Raw genomic sequence first — 21,046 nt, 5'->3', positions numbered from 1 at the left:
TGCAATCCCGTGATGCAAGAATTCAGCGTGTCCAGCTTTCTATTAAAACATCCAGTAGAGGGAACTGTTTCTCTTTTAATATACAAGTTATATTATTTTCTTTGCAAAAATCAATGTATCTTTAAGAAAAAATCTGTCTAGGATGCCATTTATACAATGCAGAATGTATAAAAATTTATAAACATATTTATTTCTACTGACTAGTTACTAACTGAATTAAAATTTTAAATCTTATTTTCTCCCTTCAACTTTCTTGTTGGTTTGCTTGTTTCATTTTCTTTGACCTTGAAATTATGTAGTCTTTAAAGGCTACTGCTACACTTATGGGGAAAAAACCCTTACTGTTGGTAGAAAAAAAAAATTTTTTTTTTGAAAGGAAGATAAATCATATAAAACAATACAAGAAGATAAAATGTATATTTCATCTGGCAGTAATTCCATTTAAACTTCTAAATAGTTAGTATTATTGAATAGAGACTATTTACTTTTAGATACTCTGAAAATACTTTTTTTTTCCAAGATGGCAAATTCTATATATGAGTATTTCAACCATATTTTATGTGAGTGGCATACACATTTTAATTTCACAGCCGTTCTCAATGAAGAGCTGACTGGACTTGCCAACTTGGTCAGCCCACTATGCTGATGTGGGGTTTCTATGCTCATGATTGTGGTCAATCTGCATAACTAAGAGGTTAAGAGAAAAAAAGGGGGGGGGCTACAAAATACTATCACAGAGTCTCAATTTGGGGGCTGGAAAAATGTGGGGCAGTCAAAATGTTAGCAGCAGGTATATTTGGGTGAGTTTTTACTTTATTTAGTTGTTTCAACTATAAAAAGTCTAAGTTTTCTACAGTTAACATATACTCATTTTGAAATGGGCTTCCCAGGTGCCAACTGCAATGGTAAAGAATCCGCCTGTCATGCAGGAGACACATGGATGGGGGGACACGTGCACCCATGGCTGATTCATGTCGATGTATGGCAAAAACCATCACAATATTATAAAGTAATTATCCTCCAATTAAAATAAACTTTAAAAAAAGAGAGAGAGAAAGAGAGACTTATGTTTGATCCCTGGGTCAGGAAGATCTCCTGGAGGAGGAAATGGCAACTCACTCCAGTATCCTCTTGCCTGGAAAATCCCATGGACAGAGGAGCCTGGCAGGCTACAGTCCATGGGGTCACAAAGAGTCGGACACCACTGAGCAACTAAGCACAGCACAGCACAGCTCAATAACAATTTAGGGGACAGTTCTGGACTTGATGGAGCCACTCAGGAAAAAGTTGTAACATAATCACAAAGTTTCTTACTACCTTTGGCAAAATGAACACCTACTACAAGCCAGGCACAGTTTCAGCACTGCAGATCCTTGCCCTGTTGGGAGCTAACATTCTGGATGAACAGGAAGCACAGTAAAAACGTACTCAGTATGTCTGGCAAGGCAGGGGGGCACAACGGGAAAGGAGGTTGGTCGGGGTGCAGTCACCAGTCAGCTTGCTGTTCACAACCCCACCCTGCTCTCAGGCTAAACATCTCAGGTGCCTCCCTAAGTGCGTCCCCAGGCCTCTGTCTGCTCCCAGCCCACCCCCCACCTCTGCCAGATGGTCAAAGTCCATGCAGACCTGGCCCTCACTGACTTCCTACCACACCCAGACACAGAGCCAGGCCCACACTGTCTGACTCAAGGGTACATCCACCACTCAGAGCTTTTCAAAAGCTCTGAGCACTGTGTTGTGGTCCCTGGTGTTTGCTGACCGCTGCCCACATTCAGGCCCTGAACTGAGGGCCTCGCTGTGATACTGCTGAACCACCTACAGGGTGGGCATCACCTCAGGACTTAACTCTGCTGCTTTCTGGGTGTGTGACAGGCCCCAGAATAGCACCTGCTATTGAATGAATGAAGCATAAAACACCAGGGAAAGACATGCACACAACTGAACAGTCCCAGACCTTGATTCTGCTCTTAGAGGAGTGAACAGAAGGATGGAGACGGTCCTGTCATTCTCTCAGCCAAATACTGGCTTTCAACTGTTCATAAAACTGGTTTGACATTAAGACAGCATATTTTCCAGCCACTCATACTTTCTATTATTTCTGCCTGGAATTACACTGTGAAGGATTTTTGGTTGCTTGCTTTAAAACTAAATCACGGCCTGTCTGGGAGATAAGTAATTAGAATCCTATTCAGTCATCTCTGCCGTGGCTGTCACATCCAGCTGATTCTGGGAACTGTGCCCGGCGGCAGCCAAGGCCACACAGTATATCTGAATGTGGTCAGGACTACTCAAAACCGAGAAGCGCCTCTTCAAGAGGCAGGAAACATCAGCAGGTCTTTAAGGACACTTCCTCCTGGAACTGTTTCTTGCTGACTGCGTCCTTGAAGGACACAGAAGACAGACATTGCAAAAGGTGTGTGGCAGAGTCCGGTCTGGGTGCGGACCAACCCAAGGACAACCTGGCGATGACCGCACCTGCTGGAAATTGTTCTGGACTTGAACCCAAGCGAATATAATTAAAGAGCCAATTGATGAGGTTTAAAAAGGGTTAAAACTGACCATTTGAAAGCTCCGAGGAGTCAAGTGGACAAAGAACCTTGTCACCGCTGCGGTCCCGAGAGGGCAGACCAGGAACCATGTAAAGAGGGACGTGAGACCCTCAGCAGGACTTACGGGCAAAGACCATGGCGGCCTCGGAGGCTCCGTCTCCACGCCGGCATATGTCTTCCTCCTCCCCGGACCTCTGTGTCCATCACCTGCTGACCCCGACCTGCTGTCGCCTTCTCCAGGGGTGCTGGTGGAGGATTTCAGGGTAAACATGAAGCTCTGGGGGGTCCGGAGGCCTTGCTTTTCATGCCACCAGCTGCAGGCCGAGCCCTGTCTAGCTTCGCCCGCGAGCGCCTCCTGGTCCAGCCTCCACTCCAGGCACCCTGGGCCAGCCTCAGGCCATAGCCTTCCTCCCTGAGCTCTTCCGGGGAGGCTCCCTCCTCCTGCGGGGAGATGGATCTGCAGAGGTGGGAAGGGCTGCCTGGCCTCGGGCCGGTGGGCCTGGGGGCGGAGAGCCTTCAGTCACCAGTGACGACCAACACAGCGCGGCACCCCCACCCCGCCATCTCTTGTGTTCGGTCCACGTGAAGGACACCTGGTGTCATCCACGAACAAGCTGGGGGAGGAGAGTGTGCAGTGAGTGGCTGCCAGGCTGCACCCACTTGCCTCGTGCTCCAGGAGGCGGGAAAGCCAGTGTGCATGCACAGGAAAGGGGCTCTTCCGGCGCCAGGAAGGGAATTCCAGGAGTGACCGACCCCCGCCCCCATCCCGGACTCGACAGTGACCCTGTGTGGTGGACTGCATTTCGGCTCTGGACTGTGAGTGCGTGACTGCAGAGAAGAGCTCAGAATGACTTCAGATATAAAAGAAAACTGTGAGTCAGTAATGGTAACAGGGTGATAAGGGTGAAAGAGGAGAGTGAAAAACCTGGCTTAAAAAACTCAACATTCAGAAAGCTAAGATCATGACATCCAGTCCCACCACTTCATAGCAAATAGACCAGGGAAAAGTGGACATAGCAGCAGATTTTAAGTTCTTGGGCTTTAAAATCACTGTGGACAGTGACTGCAGCCATGAAATTAAAAGATGCTTGCTCCTTGGGAGGAAAGCTATGACAAACCTACAAAAAGTATTAAAAAGCAGAGACATCACTTGGCCAACAAAGGTCCATCTAGTCAAAGCTATGGTTTCTCCAGTAGTCAGGTTATGGGTGTGAGAGCTGGACCATAAAGAAGATTGAGCACCAAAGAATTGATGCTTTCAAATTATGGTGCTGGAGAAGACTCTTGAGAGTCCCTTGGATAGCAAGATCAAACTAGTCAATCCTAAAGGAAATCAACCCTGAATATTCATTGAAAGGACTGATGCTGAAGCTGAAGTTCCAATACTTTGGCCACCTGATGCAAAGAGCCAACTCATTGGAAAAGACACTGATGCTGGGAAAGACTGAGGGCAGGAGAAAGGGACGACAGAGATGGTTGGATTGCATCACTAACTCAATGGACATGAGTTTGAGCAAAGTCAGGGAGATGGTGAAGGACAGGGAAGCCTGGTGTGCTGCAGTCCATGGAGTTGCAAAGAGTCGGACACAACTTAGCAACTGAACAAGAGACCCCATACACCCCACACTGTTTCTCTAATAACACATTAGAATAGTAGATACATTTGTCACAATTAATGAACCAATATTAAAACATTCTTATTACTTAAAGTTCACACTGTTCATTTTCCTTTATTTTCACCCAATGTCCTTTTTCTGTTCCAGGATCTTATCAGGACACACTATTTTTAGTCACCAAGTGTCCTTGGGCTCCTCAGGCCTGTGACAATTTCTCAGACGTTTTTGATGACTTCACAGTTTTGAGGAGGGAGGGTCTGGTATACCCTCAGCTGGAATTTGTCTTGATATTTTCCTCTTGAGCAGACTGGCCTTATGTGTTCTGGGACAAGGACCACAGAAGTAAAGTCTTCTCACCATACGATGCCAAGAGTGCATACCACCGACACAGCTTATCACTGCTGACACTGACCTTGATCATCTGGCTGATGCCTAGTGCATTTTTTTTTCCATTTATTTTTATTAGTTGGAGGCTAATTACTTTACATCATTGCAGTGGTTTTTGTCATACATTGAAATGAATTAGCCATGGATTTACATGTATTCCCCATCCCGGTCCCCCCTCCCACCTCCCTCTCCACCCGATCCCTCTGGGTCTTCCCAGTGCACCAGGCCCGAGCACTTGTCTCATGAACCCAACCTGGGCTGGTGATCTGTTTCACCCTAGATAATATACATGTTTCGATGCTGTTCTCTTGAAACATCCCACCCTCGCCTTCTCCCAGAGTCCACAAGTCTGTTCTATACATCTGAGTCTCTTTTTCTGTTTTGCATATAGGGTTATCGTTACCATCTTTCTAAATTCCTTATATATGTGTTAGTATACTGTAATGGTCTATCTTTCTGGCTTACTTCGCTCTGTATAATGGGCTCGTTTCATCCATCTCATTAGAACTGATTCAAATGAATTCTTTTTAATGGCTGAGTAATATTCCATGGTGTATATGTCCCACAGCTTCCTCATCCATTTGTCTGCTGATGGGCATCTAGGTTGCTTCCATGTCCTGGCTATTATAAACAGTGCTGCGATGAACATTGGGGTGCCTAGTGCATTTTTTATTACAATATAAGTAACACACCATTTAGGTAACCGGCTTCCCAGATGGCAGTTGTGGTAAAGAACCCGCCTACCAATGCAGGAGACATAAGAGACACAGGTTCAGTCCCTGGGTTGGGAAGATCGATCCCTGGAGACAGGCATGGCAACCCACTCCAATATTCTTCCCTGGAGAATCCCATGGACAGAGCAGCCTGGTGGGCTATAGTCCATGGGGTTGCAAGGAGTTGGACACAACTTAGGCAACTTAGCACACATGCATGCATGTAAAGGAACACTGAAATCAGTAACTATTTAAGAGCTGAGCATCTTAGCTGCAACCTCTTAATCACCCCTTTTAATGGCTCTCTGAAGCATAGGTACTATTCCTCCTATTTCACAGATGAATAAAAAGGAAGAACTTTTCCACAACACACACACAATTGTGCTAAAAATATTTAAAACTGACAATATGCGGTCATGCAACCACCACCATCTCCAGAACTTTTCATCTTCCCAATACTGTACATGCTTTACCCTTGATGAACATCACCCATCTTTCAGAGGTTCAAATGGTTCCACTTTGTCAGGCCCACCTTGAACATTCCTGCAGCCAAATGTGACCAGCTTTTTCCTCTGGGTGGAGAGTAATTAATATTGGTGCTTCCAGCTTGTCTTCATCTTTACTTTTTTTGGTAGCTTTACCGAGATATACTTGACAAAATTTTAAGATATTAAAGTGTACACTGTGATTATCTGTTATGTATTGGATCCCCGGTAGTGCTAAAGGCAAAGTATCTGCCCTCCAGTGCAGGAGACAGAAGGGATGTGGGTTCAATCCCTGGGTTGGCAAGATCCCCTGGAGGAGGAAATGGCAACCCCCTCCCTTATTCTTGCCTAGACAACTTCATGGACTGGGGAGCCTGACAGGCTACAGTCCATGGGGTTGAAAAAGAGTTGGACACGACTGAGGAACTGAGCACAGTTTGTGCACACTGTGATTATCTGATATGTGTGTGCTGAAGTCTTTACTTCTTGTTGCTCTGAAGTGAGTGCATGCTGGATGCCAACCCCAAGGCTGGGTTCGGCTGCCCGCTGTGACATGGTGCCACCACCCCACTCTGAGGCAGGGAACACATTTCCCAGGACCTTCTTCCCTGGGGAGTTCTGGTTTAGAGGCTGCAAAAGAGTAACACGCACCAAGCTCTGTTGTCTCAGCTTCCTTCCTGGGCACCAGACGGTCAGAAGTCCTGGGATGGGGTTGGGGGTAGGCCATCAACTGCCCATGTCCTGGGCCACATGCTGTCATGTCTCCTTGGTTTCCTGACTCTCTGCCCACGTTCCATCCGATGGAGGGGTTTTCATGTCCATGCCATTTGTGGGATGCTACAGCGTGTCAGATGGGCTGAGAATATTGAGAAAAGTCCCATCCAAAGAGCTACCAGTTATATTACATTCTTGATTTAATGAAGATAAATGTTTATCACAAGCAGGTGACCACACAAGACAGTGGTTGATAAAACTTATTTCAGAGCAGCTTCCCTGGGCCTCCAGACATCTCAGAGGGATGGAGACCATGGGGTGCGGTCTCACCAGACCTGGGAAGTTTGACCCTTGCCTTGACTCTGCCCTTTCCAAACTGGGGCCCGCATGGACAGTCTGTGAGAATATATGCTGGCAATCAACACCCTGCACTTTAACCCAACACCTTCAAATGTTGACTCTTTGTGTCTCAGAGCCAAACTTCTGGTAAGGCCACATCCTTATCCAAGGAGTACAGCAGAGCAAGGACCCCAAGTTGCTGTACGATGCCTCTGCTTTCCCAAAGCCGTTTCTTCACATCTAAGCAGGTCCCTGTTCATTTCCACCATAGTGCTCACCACTAGTCTTAACTGCATGCTTATTTCCTTACTTACATGTGTATTGTTGACCTTCCCACAAGACTGCAGTAGATCAAACCATGGTCCCCCTGTCACTGAACATGGATAGTACAGCACCTGGCAGGTAAGTGTTAATAGACATTCACCTAACAGATGAATGAGTAAAGGAGATTCCACTAACTCCAAATGTTCTGACACAGTTGCAGCCTGGGTGCCCATGAAGGAAGACAGGGAGTCACACCTAAAGCACGAGCAACAAGATAAAAACAAACAAGTGGGACATCAAACTAAAAAACTTCTGCATAGTCAAAAAAAGAAAAATCATCAACAAAGGAAGATGACCTACTGAATGGGAGAACATATTTGTAAGTCATGTACCTGATAAAGGGCTGGTCTCCGAAATATACAATGAACTCCTACAACGCAGCAGCAGCAGAACAAACCCAGTGAAAGGGTAAAAGATTTAACTTAAACAGACATTTCTCTAAAGGGGACATACAGATGGCCAACAGGTATACGAAGTAATGTTCAACATCACTAATCATCAGGGAAATGAAAACCTGAAGCCATAATGTGATATCACCAATACCTGTCAGGATGTTATTATCAAAGAAACCAAAAGACAAGTGATGGTGAGGATGAGGTAAACTGGAGCCCTCATGTACTGCTGGTGGGAATGCAAAACGGTACAGCTACAGCAGAAAACAGCACAGAGGTTCCTCAAGAAATTAAAAAATATGACCACCACACAATGCAGCAATCCAACTTCTGGGTATCAATCCAAAAGAACTGAAATCAGGATCTTATAGACACATGAGCACTCCCATGTTCACTGGAGCACTTTTTGTAACAGCCGATATATAGCGACAAACACTGACAGATGAATAGATTAAAAAAGTGTGGTCCATACATACAATGAAGTAAATACTGCTCAGCCTTAAAAAACATAAATGACCCTTGAGAGAATTATGCTAAGTGAAACAACCTAGTCACAGAAAGCCAAATGGATTTTCCTCCTACATAAAAGTATCTAAAATAGTCTAATCATAGAGTCAAACAGTGGAATGGTGGTTGCCAGGGACTGGTGGTCAGGAGGGATGGGGAAATTAATATCAATAGGTCTGAAGTTCCAGGAGGAGGAGGAGTCAGGCAAGAGGACTGAGAAAACCCAGAGAGAAGTCCTACTGACTCTAAGGAGAAGCTTCAAAGGAGGTGATTCTGCCCTCAAGAAGTCAAACAAGGGAAGAACCAAATAGACACCACTGTGTTTGGTAGAGCATGAGCGAAGATGACCTCTATGAGACATTTTTGGAGAGATACCAGAGAAAGCCACGTATTGCCTGGGGAGAGTATGGGCAAGTCAGAAAACAGAGGCACCGAGTGCAGAGAATGTGTTCAACATCTGCTGACACACTGAAGGAACATCTCGATGCACTTTATGGCCTAACAGACTTTCCAGGTATTCTTCAGCAAAGATTTAGTAGGGATTGGTAATGTCTGCTTACTCCTAAAATAGACCAAAACTCGCTGGACAACAAGGCAAAAAGGAAATGGGAAAGTCATTAAATTTGTGAAAGATGATACCAATTATTCAATGAACGGTGTTACAAAACTTTCACAGTGGCCAGAAACAATAGTGAGTTGTCACACGTTAAGGTGATGCTCACCTGATGCAGAAGCGGGAACCTCACCAGGAGCCTGACAACGAGTACATTCTGAGTTCAAACCCACCACACAGTTGGGAGATCAGATGGTGAGAAGGCCAGAAACCCCTGGGGAAGGAGCCTTTGGTCTCTTTACCACAGGATGCGTTGGGGAAAGCATAACCTTCAACATGAGACCAACACTGTGATTCAGAAACTGCACTGAAGTGCTACACTTACTGAACACTGATTTAATACCATCATCCATATTAATGCTTTTCCAATTAACAAAAGGGATATTGTTGCATCACCTAACCTATATTGATAGGCTGTGTGTGTTAGTCACTCAGTCGTGCCCGACTCTTCAGCAGCCCCATGGACTGTAGTCCGCCAGGCTCCTCTGCCAACTGAATTTTCCAAACAAAAATACTGGAGTGTGTTGCCATTCCCTTCTCCAGGTGATCTTCCTAACCCAGGAATCAAACCCAGGTCTCCTGCACTGGCAGGCAGACTGTTTTTACCATTAAGCCACCAGAGAAGCCCACTGATAGGCTACTGGTGGCTAACTAAATAAAAATCTCAAAGAAGCAAGGGACCAATGTCTTGAACCAATTTCACTGTAAACGTCGATTGCCGGATACAAAAACCTGAGAGCAGACCCTTAGGAGAACATTAGTAAAGCAGAACTGTCCTAAGATAATGCACACAAACCAACATTGTCTATTTAATAAAAATATTTAATGCTGCCAAAAGGTATAAAAATACAGTAGGAATGGCAGTACAATACAAAGTAGTCTCTCCTAATTTATTTCTTTTACATCTTTCTACATTTCACACACGCATTAGAAAACTTAACAATGCACTGAATTAGAGGCTTCTGCACAGTCTTCCGCTGGTGGCGCTCTTCGCTCCCTGGATGTAAGGTTTACTTTGTAAACAGACACATGTGAGGCAATCTACAGGCTTATCAAGCCTCACTGAGATTCCGGAGTGGGCTTCAGGTCTTGTTTTGCACATCAATGGTTCAAAACTTATAGCTGCAGAATATTCTCAAGGCATGAATATTTAGGTGTCTGTCAATCTTGGCCTAAAACATAAAATAAGAAGTCATCTATTCAATTCATATTTACCAAACACACAGACGTACATAGACACACACACACATAAAAGGACTAACAATGAACTAAAAAGGCAAAAAAAAAAAATTTCCAACACATCACACTCAACTACACTGAATGCTTCACTGTTATCTTGGTAAAGCTGCTTATGTGCTTGCTCTTCAAACAGAACTGGTGGTGTGAGGCAGACTTATGTTAAAGCACCATAACTCAAGTCTTTTACAAGAATAACTAACTATGAATTTTGTAGGTCATCCTGTATTACTCAAGAAATGACCTCCATGTGAGCGATACTGACGGACAGACAGGTTAAAAAAAAATGTACCCACAACAGTTCAGCAAGATTATATGGTATGTGCTAGACTTACCAATACTTTGGAATTCAATGCAAAAGTCTAATCCAATTTGGACCTCCAATGTATCATACTGCTAAAAATATTAATGAATGTAACGTCTGAACATAAAGTTGTCTTATACCTTTAACTCACGGACTGTGAGCAGCGTGCTTTTTGTCCTGAAGGATAACACTAATGATCACAGCAATGCAGAACTGAAGTGACATGATTTAAGTATTAAAAGAAAACACAGACATGAAATAATTGATAGATTTATTGTATTTTAATGCCAAAAAGTAAAGATAAATGAGAGTTTCAACAAGCGATAGAGATGAAATAACTAATTTAAGGGCAACTGAGATTTTAATGTTATTTCACAATATTTGCAAACAGCTGAATTTCTGAGGTGGTAACTGGTTTTCCCCAACTTCCTCTGCTATGACAAAAAAAAAAAAAAAAAAAAACCAGCCCAGATCTCGATACCTGTTATTACTGTGTCCCCACGTATATAAACAGAAGACATAAACTGCACCCACACTTTTATCCAAAACGTTCCATCAAAACCCCCAACACTGCGAGTTGGCTTCTTCCTGAGTGCTGGCTCCTTGGTGTCAGGTTTCCAGCACCGACACAGAAATGTCCAGACACCAAGGGAACATTCTCGTTAGATGCCTGTGGGCACAGAAACACAACGGGTGCTTCCTGCGGGGAAGCGAAACAAAACCAAACCCTGAACCAAAGTGGGTGACATAAGAAAAGGAGCTCCTGATCAACCTTGACTGTTGCAAATACGAAGTGTTCCCCACACCTTCAGAAGCCCCCTCATGAAAGCAAAAGAACAAAGCCCATCAGTCAGAGTGAATGGAACCATGGTTTGAGTCACAGGGTAGTATTATTTCCAGGATTCCTCTGGATCAGCAGTAGTTCAAACTGCTCCACAAAGTTTTTTGGAGGGAAAAACGTTTGTTTCACTTGAACCATAAAAAGAGGGTTATTTCAGGTTTCAACGGGCAAAAGTAGCTGTCTAATGTTCTATGTAAATATTCCATAAAAACAGGCCCAGTGAGACATAATGGGAAAGTATGAGATCCGGAGTCACTGGAATTCTACAGATGGGAATCCATGTCTCAGCTCTGACATGAACTAGATGTACAGCCGCAGGCAAGTTGCTGGTTCTCCGACTCAGGGTGTATGTGTGTGTATTTAGGAGAGGTGGAGTGTGTATGTGTTTAGGAGAGGTGGAGTGTGTGTGTATGTAGGGGAGATGTATTTAAACTGACTGACACAACCGGCAGTGCATTAAAGACACACTCCACTAGATGAACAACTCCACTAGCAGAACAACTTAAGGTCTCAACAGGGCCAGCTCCACACCTAAAGGAACAAAGTCAAGTGCACCCAAAGTAATTCCAGTCACCAGATGCTCAAACTCATGTTTCACTGAAAAGAGTCACAGACACTTCTCTGGGGTGAGCAAGGCACTCACTGCCTTACAGACAAGATTAGCTTGCCCAGTTTCCCTCTCCTGAATTCACCAAACTCAAAATAACTTCAGGTTTTTTATACCAGTAATTTGTCATTATATGTCCAAAAAATCTATACCAAATGAAAGCAACAGTAAAGAACTGATGTTTTTCTTTGGGGGCGGGGTGGGAAACAGTCTCCATAAAGATAAAAACTCCCAGCCACTCTCCTTACAGTTCCCCAAACACACTATGTGGTGGAAAACCAGAAAGTATTAGATTCTGCAAGTGATATCTGCCCTGAGTCCCCTAAGTCCCATATTCCACTCTAAATTACAAAACCAAAACAGAAAGAGTTCCAATGACTGAACTGTTCATTCTCCCACTGGACCGCACAGAGCTTGTGAGGGCGCTGGAGAATGTCCATGGTCAGGCTGTTCCTGATAAAGCCTCTGGCTGAGTCACCACTCGCCCAGGCACCGTCTGTGATGGGACAGCACGTACACACACCCAGGAGCACAGAGGACGCCTGGCCTTTCTGACTCGTCCATTGCTGCGGGAGCTGTGGTGCCGCTGGCCCAGAAACAAGGCTCTGAAGACAGATGTGAGGGAGAGCAGCCTCAAATTCAAATCAGCGAACTTGGGGAAAGCTCCAGAATACATCATCCAGGGAAGACAAGACCTGTATTTTCAGTGAGCCAGGATGACTGCACATTATTATGTAAAAAATTACTAATTTCTGTTTTTCAAAATTGCGTTTAGAAGATGCTGCACCCCATCATCTAAACAAGTCAAAGCCAAACAAGAACTTCCTGACGTGAGAGATGTAAACAGCTGTGACGTGGGGACGGGGGCCCAGACTCACTGCTCCTGCTCACACCTATGCTTCATACCCACTGACAGCCCCTCTCCAACCTGCCAAAATCAGAAACCAGTCAGCACTGACAGACAGCGTGACTCCTACACTCTTGCCTGGACTCAGGAAAAGTGGATGACACGCACAGCAGCATTCGACTTACAGTGAGCTACATTTACAAAGTGTCTGTAAGACTGTGTCTGAAAGTAAAAATCAAGGCAGCAAGATCCTAAAACCTGTACAGGGGACTTTCCTGGTGGTCCAGTGGTTAAGACTCTGAGCTTCCAATGCAGGGGGCACAGGTTTGATCCCTGGTTGGGGAACTAAGATCCCACATACTAAAAATTAATAAATAAAATTTTAAAAAAAATAAATAAAAACCCCTGTATAATAACCAGGCAGGCACTTCAGAAGTGCCTTCCCTAGACTTTACAGTGGTCACTACAAGATTTCCAGTCATCAGGTCTGGCCTGTGTTGGCTCACACAGAATCTAGTCTGAGACATTCTTCTAAGAGAGAAGCGACTTGCAGAGTTACACCTTTCTCTGAGAATTCAATTCTAACACACTGGATTCTTCAGCACGAGGACCAGGAGAGACAGTGGGAAAGTCAAGTCTCAGGTGACTGGTTCAGTGACCCCAACACCTGCATCAGCTGGAGGTCAACAGAGAACACTCGGAAACACAGAGCCCAGAGCAGCAGAAACCACCACTAAATGGGAACAACCGTCACTGCCAAGAACCCTGAAAGCAAAGGTGGAACTGATGAAAGCAGAAGGAGGGCTCTGCATCAGAAACTGCCTCTTAAACTAACAGGTGTTTTTTGATTCAAACCATCAATTCTAGTTTATCTGAAACAAAGGGGACATGCACAAGTGTACATAAAATTAATAATTTGAATCACAATTCCTTCCTCTGATACACCTGTTAGGCAGAGCTATATTAAAAAAGAATCAACTTTACTTCCTTTTTCTTTTTTTGTTCATTCCTTGGTAGAAATACCAATACATAAATGGACCAAAAAGACCAAAGAGAAAAAAGGACAAATACAAAATTGCTCTCTAAACACAAGAAACGGTCTGTGTCACTATAGTCCTCTCTGCATTTTCACATTAAGATACATATGGACCCACTAAATACAGAGAATTGGGTTTGTGGATATTCTACACGTGCAATTATAGATAAAAACCAGCAGGAGGATGACATAAAGTGCTTGGATGAACGTGGACACAAGGTTGGAGCCCATGGTGCAACCGGAGAAGATAGCTCTGAATCAGGGCTGCCTGCTTACGAGCAGAAACAGACACGAACACAAAATGAACCAGGTATTAATGCAAATATTCTTTCTTAAAAATAATAAAACTTCTAGCTTTTTTTAATTAAGAAAATATCACCTCAGCAAAGTCAAACATAGAACTGATGTTCAGCATCTGTTCTAATTAGGAAACACCATCAAGACCATGTCCTGGGAAGACGCAGACCACTGTGGCCGCTGACCCCTGCAGCTGTTACCTAAGGCCAGGACCCCGCCTGTCCGCCCTCCCTCAACCAGACACCTTCTCTAATAAAGGTCAGGCACCTCGCCACCCACTCACAGCAAATGGTAAAAAACACGACTCCTGGTAAAAACCGACATGCTCGCCTCAAGGATTTGCCAAGAGGAGGAAGACAACTAACCTATGCAGAAGTTGATTAACAAGGGTCTGTTGCCCTGGATGTGACTTGAAGAATACATTAGGACACACAGCTCCAGAAGGACAGAAAGCAGACAGAGAGCAAAGCTGAAGCACTGAACCCCACAAAGCAGCCGTCCTGCTCTGCCTGGGAACAAGGGCACCATTACCAGCTTGTGTTTCCCATGAAGTCTTTTTACTTTACTTTTACTGAAAGCAAGGCTACCTGCAGTTGGAATTGAACAGGTCTACCTGTATTTGACTTGCATAGTAATTACTGTATTTTAGCAAAAATAAACCAAGGCAAATTGGAAAGAAAGATTTTAAACCAATAATGACCTAAAACGTAAGGACCTTGGTGCCTGAACACAGGTGTCAAGCAGGCAGACACAGAAATGTCCCTCTCACCTCCTTCAGTGTAAAGCTAACGGGGCGCAGTGGTGCTGAGCAGGGCGTGCTCCAGACGCAACTGTCCTCCACACAGAGCACCACATGTGTCCTGCTCTCACACTCTTAGAAGGCTATTCAAACCCACTCAAAAGTCTATCTATACTGACATTTTTCAAACTGTTGTTTAAATGGTAACTGCTCTCTGAAAATAATTCAGCCTGGTGCAGCAATCTTACCCTGTAAAGTGGATAAAGCAGAGACGCCTGGTTGGAAGTTCAGCGTCCCCCTTATCCCTTCCTGGTGACCCCTTAGATATCCCACCAGCATTGTTTGAAACCACCTAAATAATGTGATTTCATTATTTCAGCAACTAAATTTATAACACCTAAAGTTTAAATAAAACAAGTTAAAACACCAGAACTCAAATGAGCAGTTAAATTCATTAAACAATATGCTTTAAAAATACTCATTAAGAAGTTAAAGGGACAGTGTGAAGTTTGAACATCATTATACTATTTATTGAGTAGAAAGAACTTGAAAATTATTTTTACTGCAAAACTTCAGTCAAATAAATGGAAATCATGGATAATAAAATGCTGCTCCTTATTTTGATTTCCTAAATCATGATTTACCCCAATTATAACTTAGGATAATTACATTGAAATTTTCCTGAAAGATAAACAGTATTAATAATGGGCTTTACAGAAACCAGTTTCTTTACAAAGTCTTGACCAACTGTTACCTGACTACGCCAGTAAGGAGAACCTTCCTTCAAAGATATTTTTAGAGAAAATTTTTGTTTCTTTGTTTGTTTTTCTTTTTAAAATTGGGAAGACTGTAAAACATAAAAGAAATGCAAATATATAGTAAAAATTACTTATTCAGAGCTCTACCTGCTCATATCAAACTTCTCTTTAGGAAAACGTATCCAGTACAATTGAATCAACATACAATTTATTATTATTTTTATGGTAACAGATTTTTTCAAATTGAGCTTTTAAAAAGTACATTTAACTACAAAAGTAAGATTAAATAGGTACTTATAAAATATATTTACCCTGAAATGGTTAAGAATATAAAATGTTGATGCCCATGTCAACAGTACATTATACATTACACGCATTACTTAAAGGTCATTTTCTCTCCAATAATAATGTCGATAAAACCACAATATTTATTGCTTATATCAAGTGCAGGTTAAAATCCAGACAGCCTCCAAAAATGAACCCTTATGATAAAGGATTTCTCAGTCTGGTCAGGTGAATATTACACTTAGCATGTATGAACACAGTGGAAAATGTACCAGTTCTTAAGAATCATTCAAGTCTTTACTTGGGGGGGGGGGGGGGGGCGCGCGGGTAGTGTGGGCAGTGCCCTGGGGTGCTGGGGGGACCAGACACCACACTTCTCTGTGGGTGAGAAGTCTGTGAGGAGTCACAGACCAACTCTGTGACTCACGCAACACTGTCAGCAGCTAGGGCCGAAGCTTGCGGGGCAGAATTAGTTACTTATAGGGCATTCTGCTGAAGAAACAGTGTCCAGCCAACAAAAGCGCCAACCAGAATGACTGACACAAACCCCATCTTAGTGAGAATAGGTTGCCAATATAACCACCTTTTCCTCTTGCGCTCAGTCTCGCTCAGCCTCCGCTTCATCTGCAGCACCTTCTGGGCAGTGCTGGCCTTCCTGTCCTCCCGGAGGCGCTTGCGAAGAGCACTGTGAACAGACAGAGCATCAGCAGGTGGGCTCAGCTGCAGGTAGGGACTCAGCTCACATCCCCCCCATCCCTCAGCTCCTTAAGATGCTGCAAGAAGGGGAAGGGCCTCGATGCTCTGAATGGTCCAGAGATAACACTCATATTGTTCAACGACAATTGCCGGTTCAACTTTGTGCTAATAAATACTTTTAGTGGGACCTGAAAAGAACCACGGTGTCAGTGTTCTAACTTTCTTTGCTAACCAGTCAACAGTAGTGGGAAGACAGAGTGTCCCTTCAGCATCCGGTCCCCTCTGGAGTTTACATCTGATTTTTCACAAAAACCCCTAAACTTAACATTTTCTTGAATGTTTCACTGTGTAGTGCCTACTGTCCTCTGTCCACACCCTTTACTAGCTCCCATTTTCCTTTTCAATACAGAATTTTTGTTCCAATGCAAGCTATCTGACTCCCAACATCACAATCCTGGAACAAGGCAAAGATCAGTTGATGGTAACGTGTACTTTACTATTTTTCCCCCTTAAGAAAAAAATCTCAAAAGCCCAAGATGACAGCCACCATGAAGAAGGCAGCAGTAGCAGATGCTGTTACTTTTGAAGATCAACAAAAGACACATTTTCATAGTATACAAGTAGAATCACAAGTAGAGCTGAAGGAAGAAACAGAAAAAGGAAACAGTTCTAAAACTTAGAGATGCTTATGAGGACATCATGCTTGTAGATCAGGACTGCTTAGTGATATTAGACTGGCAATCTTCCCATCAGGCACTTTTGAGGAAAAACATGGGAAATGCTGGAAGAAGCAAAAAAAACCTTGCACGAAGAAACTCACACCTTAGAATGCAAAGTGGAATCAATTCAGCAGGTGTGAGCAGATCTGAGAGTTCAATCATATGGAAAGTCTGGCAGCAACACAAGCCCTGAAGCTGATGAAAGCTAACCATTTTATAATACTTTAAAAATGTGTTTTTAATAAGCTTGAGTAGTGTTTAAAATAATTTCCCTTCTTCAAATGATATGGAAAGCAAAACTTAATTTTTTTCACTTAATGGAAACTCATGGAAATTTAAGAGGATGAGATGGTTGGATGGCATCACCAACTCGATGGACATGAGTTTGAGCAAGCTCATGGGGTTGCAAAGGGCTGGACAAGACTGAACGACTGAAGTGAACTGGATGGAAACTTGCCTATTTAACATATATTTTTTAAAGAAGAGAGTACTCATTTATATATTTTGCATAACAATTACATCAAGTGTAAGGGCTACTAAAATCAGTTCCAAAGAAACTAAATCTAAATCTCACAAACCCCATCTCCCTTCAGGTACTGCTGTGTTACAGCGGAAGCCTAACCAGCCTCCCTGCCTTCAGTCAGGCTGCCTATGCCACAGCAATCGCTGTGAGGCATAGTCCTGACGTGCTGCTTGGTTAAGAGTCCTGAATGTCTCTTCAGTGTTTACTATATCAGCAGCCAGCTTTCTTCTTGCCCCAAGTGTTTAACCTAAATCTAATAATGAGGAACAGTCAGAGGGATCCAGATCATGGGGTGTCCTAGAAGGCAATTCGTCTAAAAGCTGCAAACAATGTCCAGCAGAGGGTGAACAGAAGGTGGTGCATGGTCCCAGGGAAGGAGCCTGAAGAACCACTCATATGCTGCATGACCCTGGACAAGATCATGAATTACTTTTTTAAATAGCTGAACAGACCAAGATTAAAAAAATGTCCCCAAATTACATTATGGTGACTGCTACGTAACTCTGTAAATATACTCAATACTCTGAACTGTATGCTCTACATCTGTCAACTTTTTATGTATCTCAGTACAGTTATTTTCTATGAAGCTATAAAGTGGGTTTTTGATAATTACAGAACTTTAAATATAGTCTACATATTAGATTATTTTGTTAATGTTAAATTATTCTTGGGGATACAGGCACCTTCAGCCACTGCTGGTGGGAAGGCAAAGTGATGCAGCCATTTGGAAAAAATGGCTTAAAAATGATCCCCATGGAGTGACCACGTGTGACCCAGCAACCCCACTCCTAGTTAACACACAAAGGAGATGAGAGGACGCGTGCTCACAAAGACTCTCCAGTGTTCACCTACTGTGTATGGCCTTGGTCCTGCCCAAATAGCTTTTCTGCTGTTCTCAAAGTCTGTTTCCTTCTAAACTAAGAACACACTTCTCTTTGCTTCCCTCAGCCCCTGGAGTCCTTCTATTCTTATCTTATAGCACTTCAATTACAGTAAATCATTTACGATGTTAGTCTGGGTTCTTGTTTTGTCTTCTAAGTGTATCAGCAACTTGGGACTATGTTTTGCCCATCTCCGTATGCCTTGCAGTCTTCCTTCCACTTTTCCTTATCACAGACACAGGTAGCTCTGCCTGAATGATCTCCACCTGAGTATTTCCTACAATGATGTGCAAAAACTATTACTCAAAATTCACTCTACGGACTGAAAATTCATATAACGAGTATGTATGTACCTGCCAATTAAAAAAAAATTACCTTGTAATCAAGAGCAGGCAAAGCACATATAAAATATATAAAAGGATACAGAGCTCACAGTATTATTTCCTGACTTAAAAGCATTAAGCCTGAGGTAGAAGAAAAGACAAATACCTCTATGCTTTAACTTGTGACTAAACTACTGACATCACATATAAGGAACAGCACAGCTAAGTCAGAACAAACTCTGAAGTACAACATGTAGCCGCCATGCATTGCAATTCCTTATGTCTTGGGGAAACACAGAAATGAAGCTATAATGTAAGGAGACCTTAATGGTTCTCACAGCATATCCCTTGATCCCAAAGTAACAAATATGACTACAATGTAAAATTTTTCAGAAGAAAAAGCATGTTTGACAAAAAGAAAAAAAAAGTCAACTCAGATACTGAAGAGAGGAAGAAAAGGTGTTCCTTCACTTTTCTAAGAAACTCACACCTCAGGATACCAACTTCATACAATGTGAGATACCTGGAGCCCTAGAAGTATAATTTTTCAAATTTAAAAACTTGAATAGTTTAGACATTCATATGGATTCAAAACTCTGAAAGTATAGGGCATTTTATGTGATTTTTTAGAAAGACTTTTTTCTTTCAATAACAAATTTAAATTGAAATATTCATTTAACTATTTCATAATGGTATTAATGGGATTCCCAGGTGGCTCAGTGGTAAAGAATCCACCTGCCAATGCAGGAGACACAGGAGACACAGGTTCAATCCCTGGGTCGAGAAGATCCCCTAGAGGAGGAAATGGCAACCCACTCCAGTATTCTTGCCTAGCACAGAGGTCCCGCCAGGCACGGACAGAGGAGCCTGGAGGGCTACAGTCCATGGGGTCACTAACAGTTGGACAAGACTTAGCAACTGAGCACTCATACCCTCAATGGTGTTAAAGAAATATTATTACTTACACTGTATAATGGGAGCATGAACACTGCATAACTACACAAACAGCAGGTATTACCGTTTGTTTTCTGTGTCATACTACACACCTTAGTATCCACTTATATTAACTTTTACACTCTAATACCATGCTAAACCCATATTGTGTCAAGCCATTTTCCATTATAGACAGGTTTCTGTCTATAAACTGTCTTCTTTGAGCTCAATGACGCCATCATATACTATTTAAATGCCCCGCAATAATAAATTGTTACATTAATTCAATAAACAAAGGATCTATATTAGTTCATATCCACAAACTTATTAAAATAAGAGTCTCATCTTTACAAGCACATTACTGCAGTAACCTTACCTCTCGCTGTTCTCCTCCAGAGTTTCCTGTGTTTTAGAGGACAGACTTGAGTATCTGTCTCCTGTCAGTTTTTCCTCTTCTAGGCCTATCCTGCTCCCATTGTATTTTTCAGTCATTATTTTGGTTGGTGAATGATCAAAAACAGGACATACGTCTTCCTTAGAAAGTTCTTTCCAACGTTTCTACATAGGGAAGAGAAATGAGAAACAAATGAAAACACTAGAGTTTTTATTTTCCTTAAATAAAATTTACAAAATGCAATTATATAGTTAAGAGAAGCCTGTGATGCTAAAATATGAATGAAAGAGGAAAACATGTTTTGTCAAACCACTTCTAGCTATGCCTACTTGAAGTTGAATTTAATAATAATAATAATAAAGCATTTAATACTGATGCACATCAGTATGTAGTTGAACACAACCACCTTAATAAAACACAGTGACTTTAGCCCATTTGAGACAAACTACACTAGGACCTCATGGTAAGATCTTCAAAGTCTGACTGTACTGTCCCCAGTGCAGAGGCACCTGTTGCAGGAAGGGTGACCAAGATGGCCCATGAATGTGACCCATGTCCTCCGGCTCATTGCCACTGTCCAGTCTAGAGAGAACCAGCAAGTCCCTGCAGTGCCAGAGGACTCCAAAGACTGTGCCCACCACGGGCACTAGCAGCCCCGGCAGCTGGCCCGACCCAGGGCAGAAAGGGCCCCAGCAGCCGGGACTGTGGGGTGGCAGGACTCAGACCATGATGAAGAGCCATCCACTTTCCTCCTCTGAGGCAGGAAGACCCAGGCTCTCCAAGTCTTCCAAGGGCTGGGAACACGTTCACCCAGCTCCTGGCCATCCATGGAGGAGCAGAGGCATGGCTGGGACAGCCAGTGGCTTCCATGACCTCAAACTCTAACTCCAGCACAGACCTGAGAGGCCCTCTTTGGAGATCTATCCTGCAAGTATGGAGTCTCAGATCTAATAATGAGTAAGGTTCCCTGCAACCATCATCTGAGAAT

The 21,046-nt window shown here is 43.1% G+C and overlaps 1 protein-coding gene across 5 annotated transcripts in view; it reads right to left on the bottom strand.

The window, feature by feature from the left end:
- Positions 1 to 9,440: 9,440 nt before the first annotated feature.
- Positions 9,441 to 21,046, bottom strand: part of PTPN2 (protein tyrosine phosphatase non-receptor type 2) — a 63,146-nt gene continuing 51,540 nt past the window's right edge. Inside the window, exons 8-11 of one of the 5 annotated variants that reach the window (XM_020913703.2) lie at positions 20,041 to 20,222; positions 16,173 to 16,274; positions 15,301 to 15,393; positions 9,441 to 10,849 (exon numbers count right to left, since the gene is read on the bottom strand). In XM_020913703.2, the coding sequence (XP_020769362.2) occupies positions 15,342 to 15,393; positions 16,173 to 16,274; positions 20,041 to 20,222 (336 nt within the window). In that variant the 3' untranslated portion in view covers positions 9,441 to 10,849; positions 15,301 to 15,341. Of the gene's footprint in view, positions 10,850 to 15,300; positions 15,394 to 15,712; positions 16,275 to 20,040; positions 20,223 to 21,046 lie in introns of those variants that run through there. The other 4 variants (XM_020913704.2, XM_070464538.1, XM_020913705.2 and 1 more) reach the window with 4 other exon arrangements.

Source organism: Odocoileus virginianus, unplaced genomic scaffold, assembly GCF_023699985.2.
Source record: "Odocoileus virginianus isolate 20LAN1187 ecotype Illinois unplaced genomic scaffold, Ovbor_1.2 Unplaced_Contig_27, whole genome shotgun sequence".
NCBI classification, from domain to species: Eukaryota; Metazoa; Chordata; class Mammalia; order Artiodactyla; family Cervidae; genus Odocoileus; species Odocoileus virginianus.
Note: the sequence above shows the minus strand (reverse complement) of the source record. Positions and strands in the feature narration are given on the sequence as shown.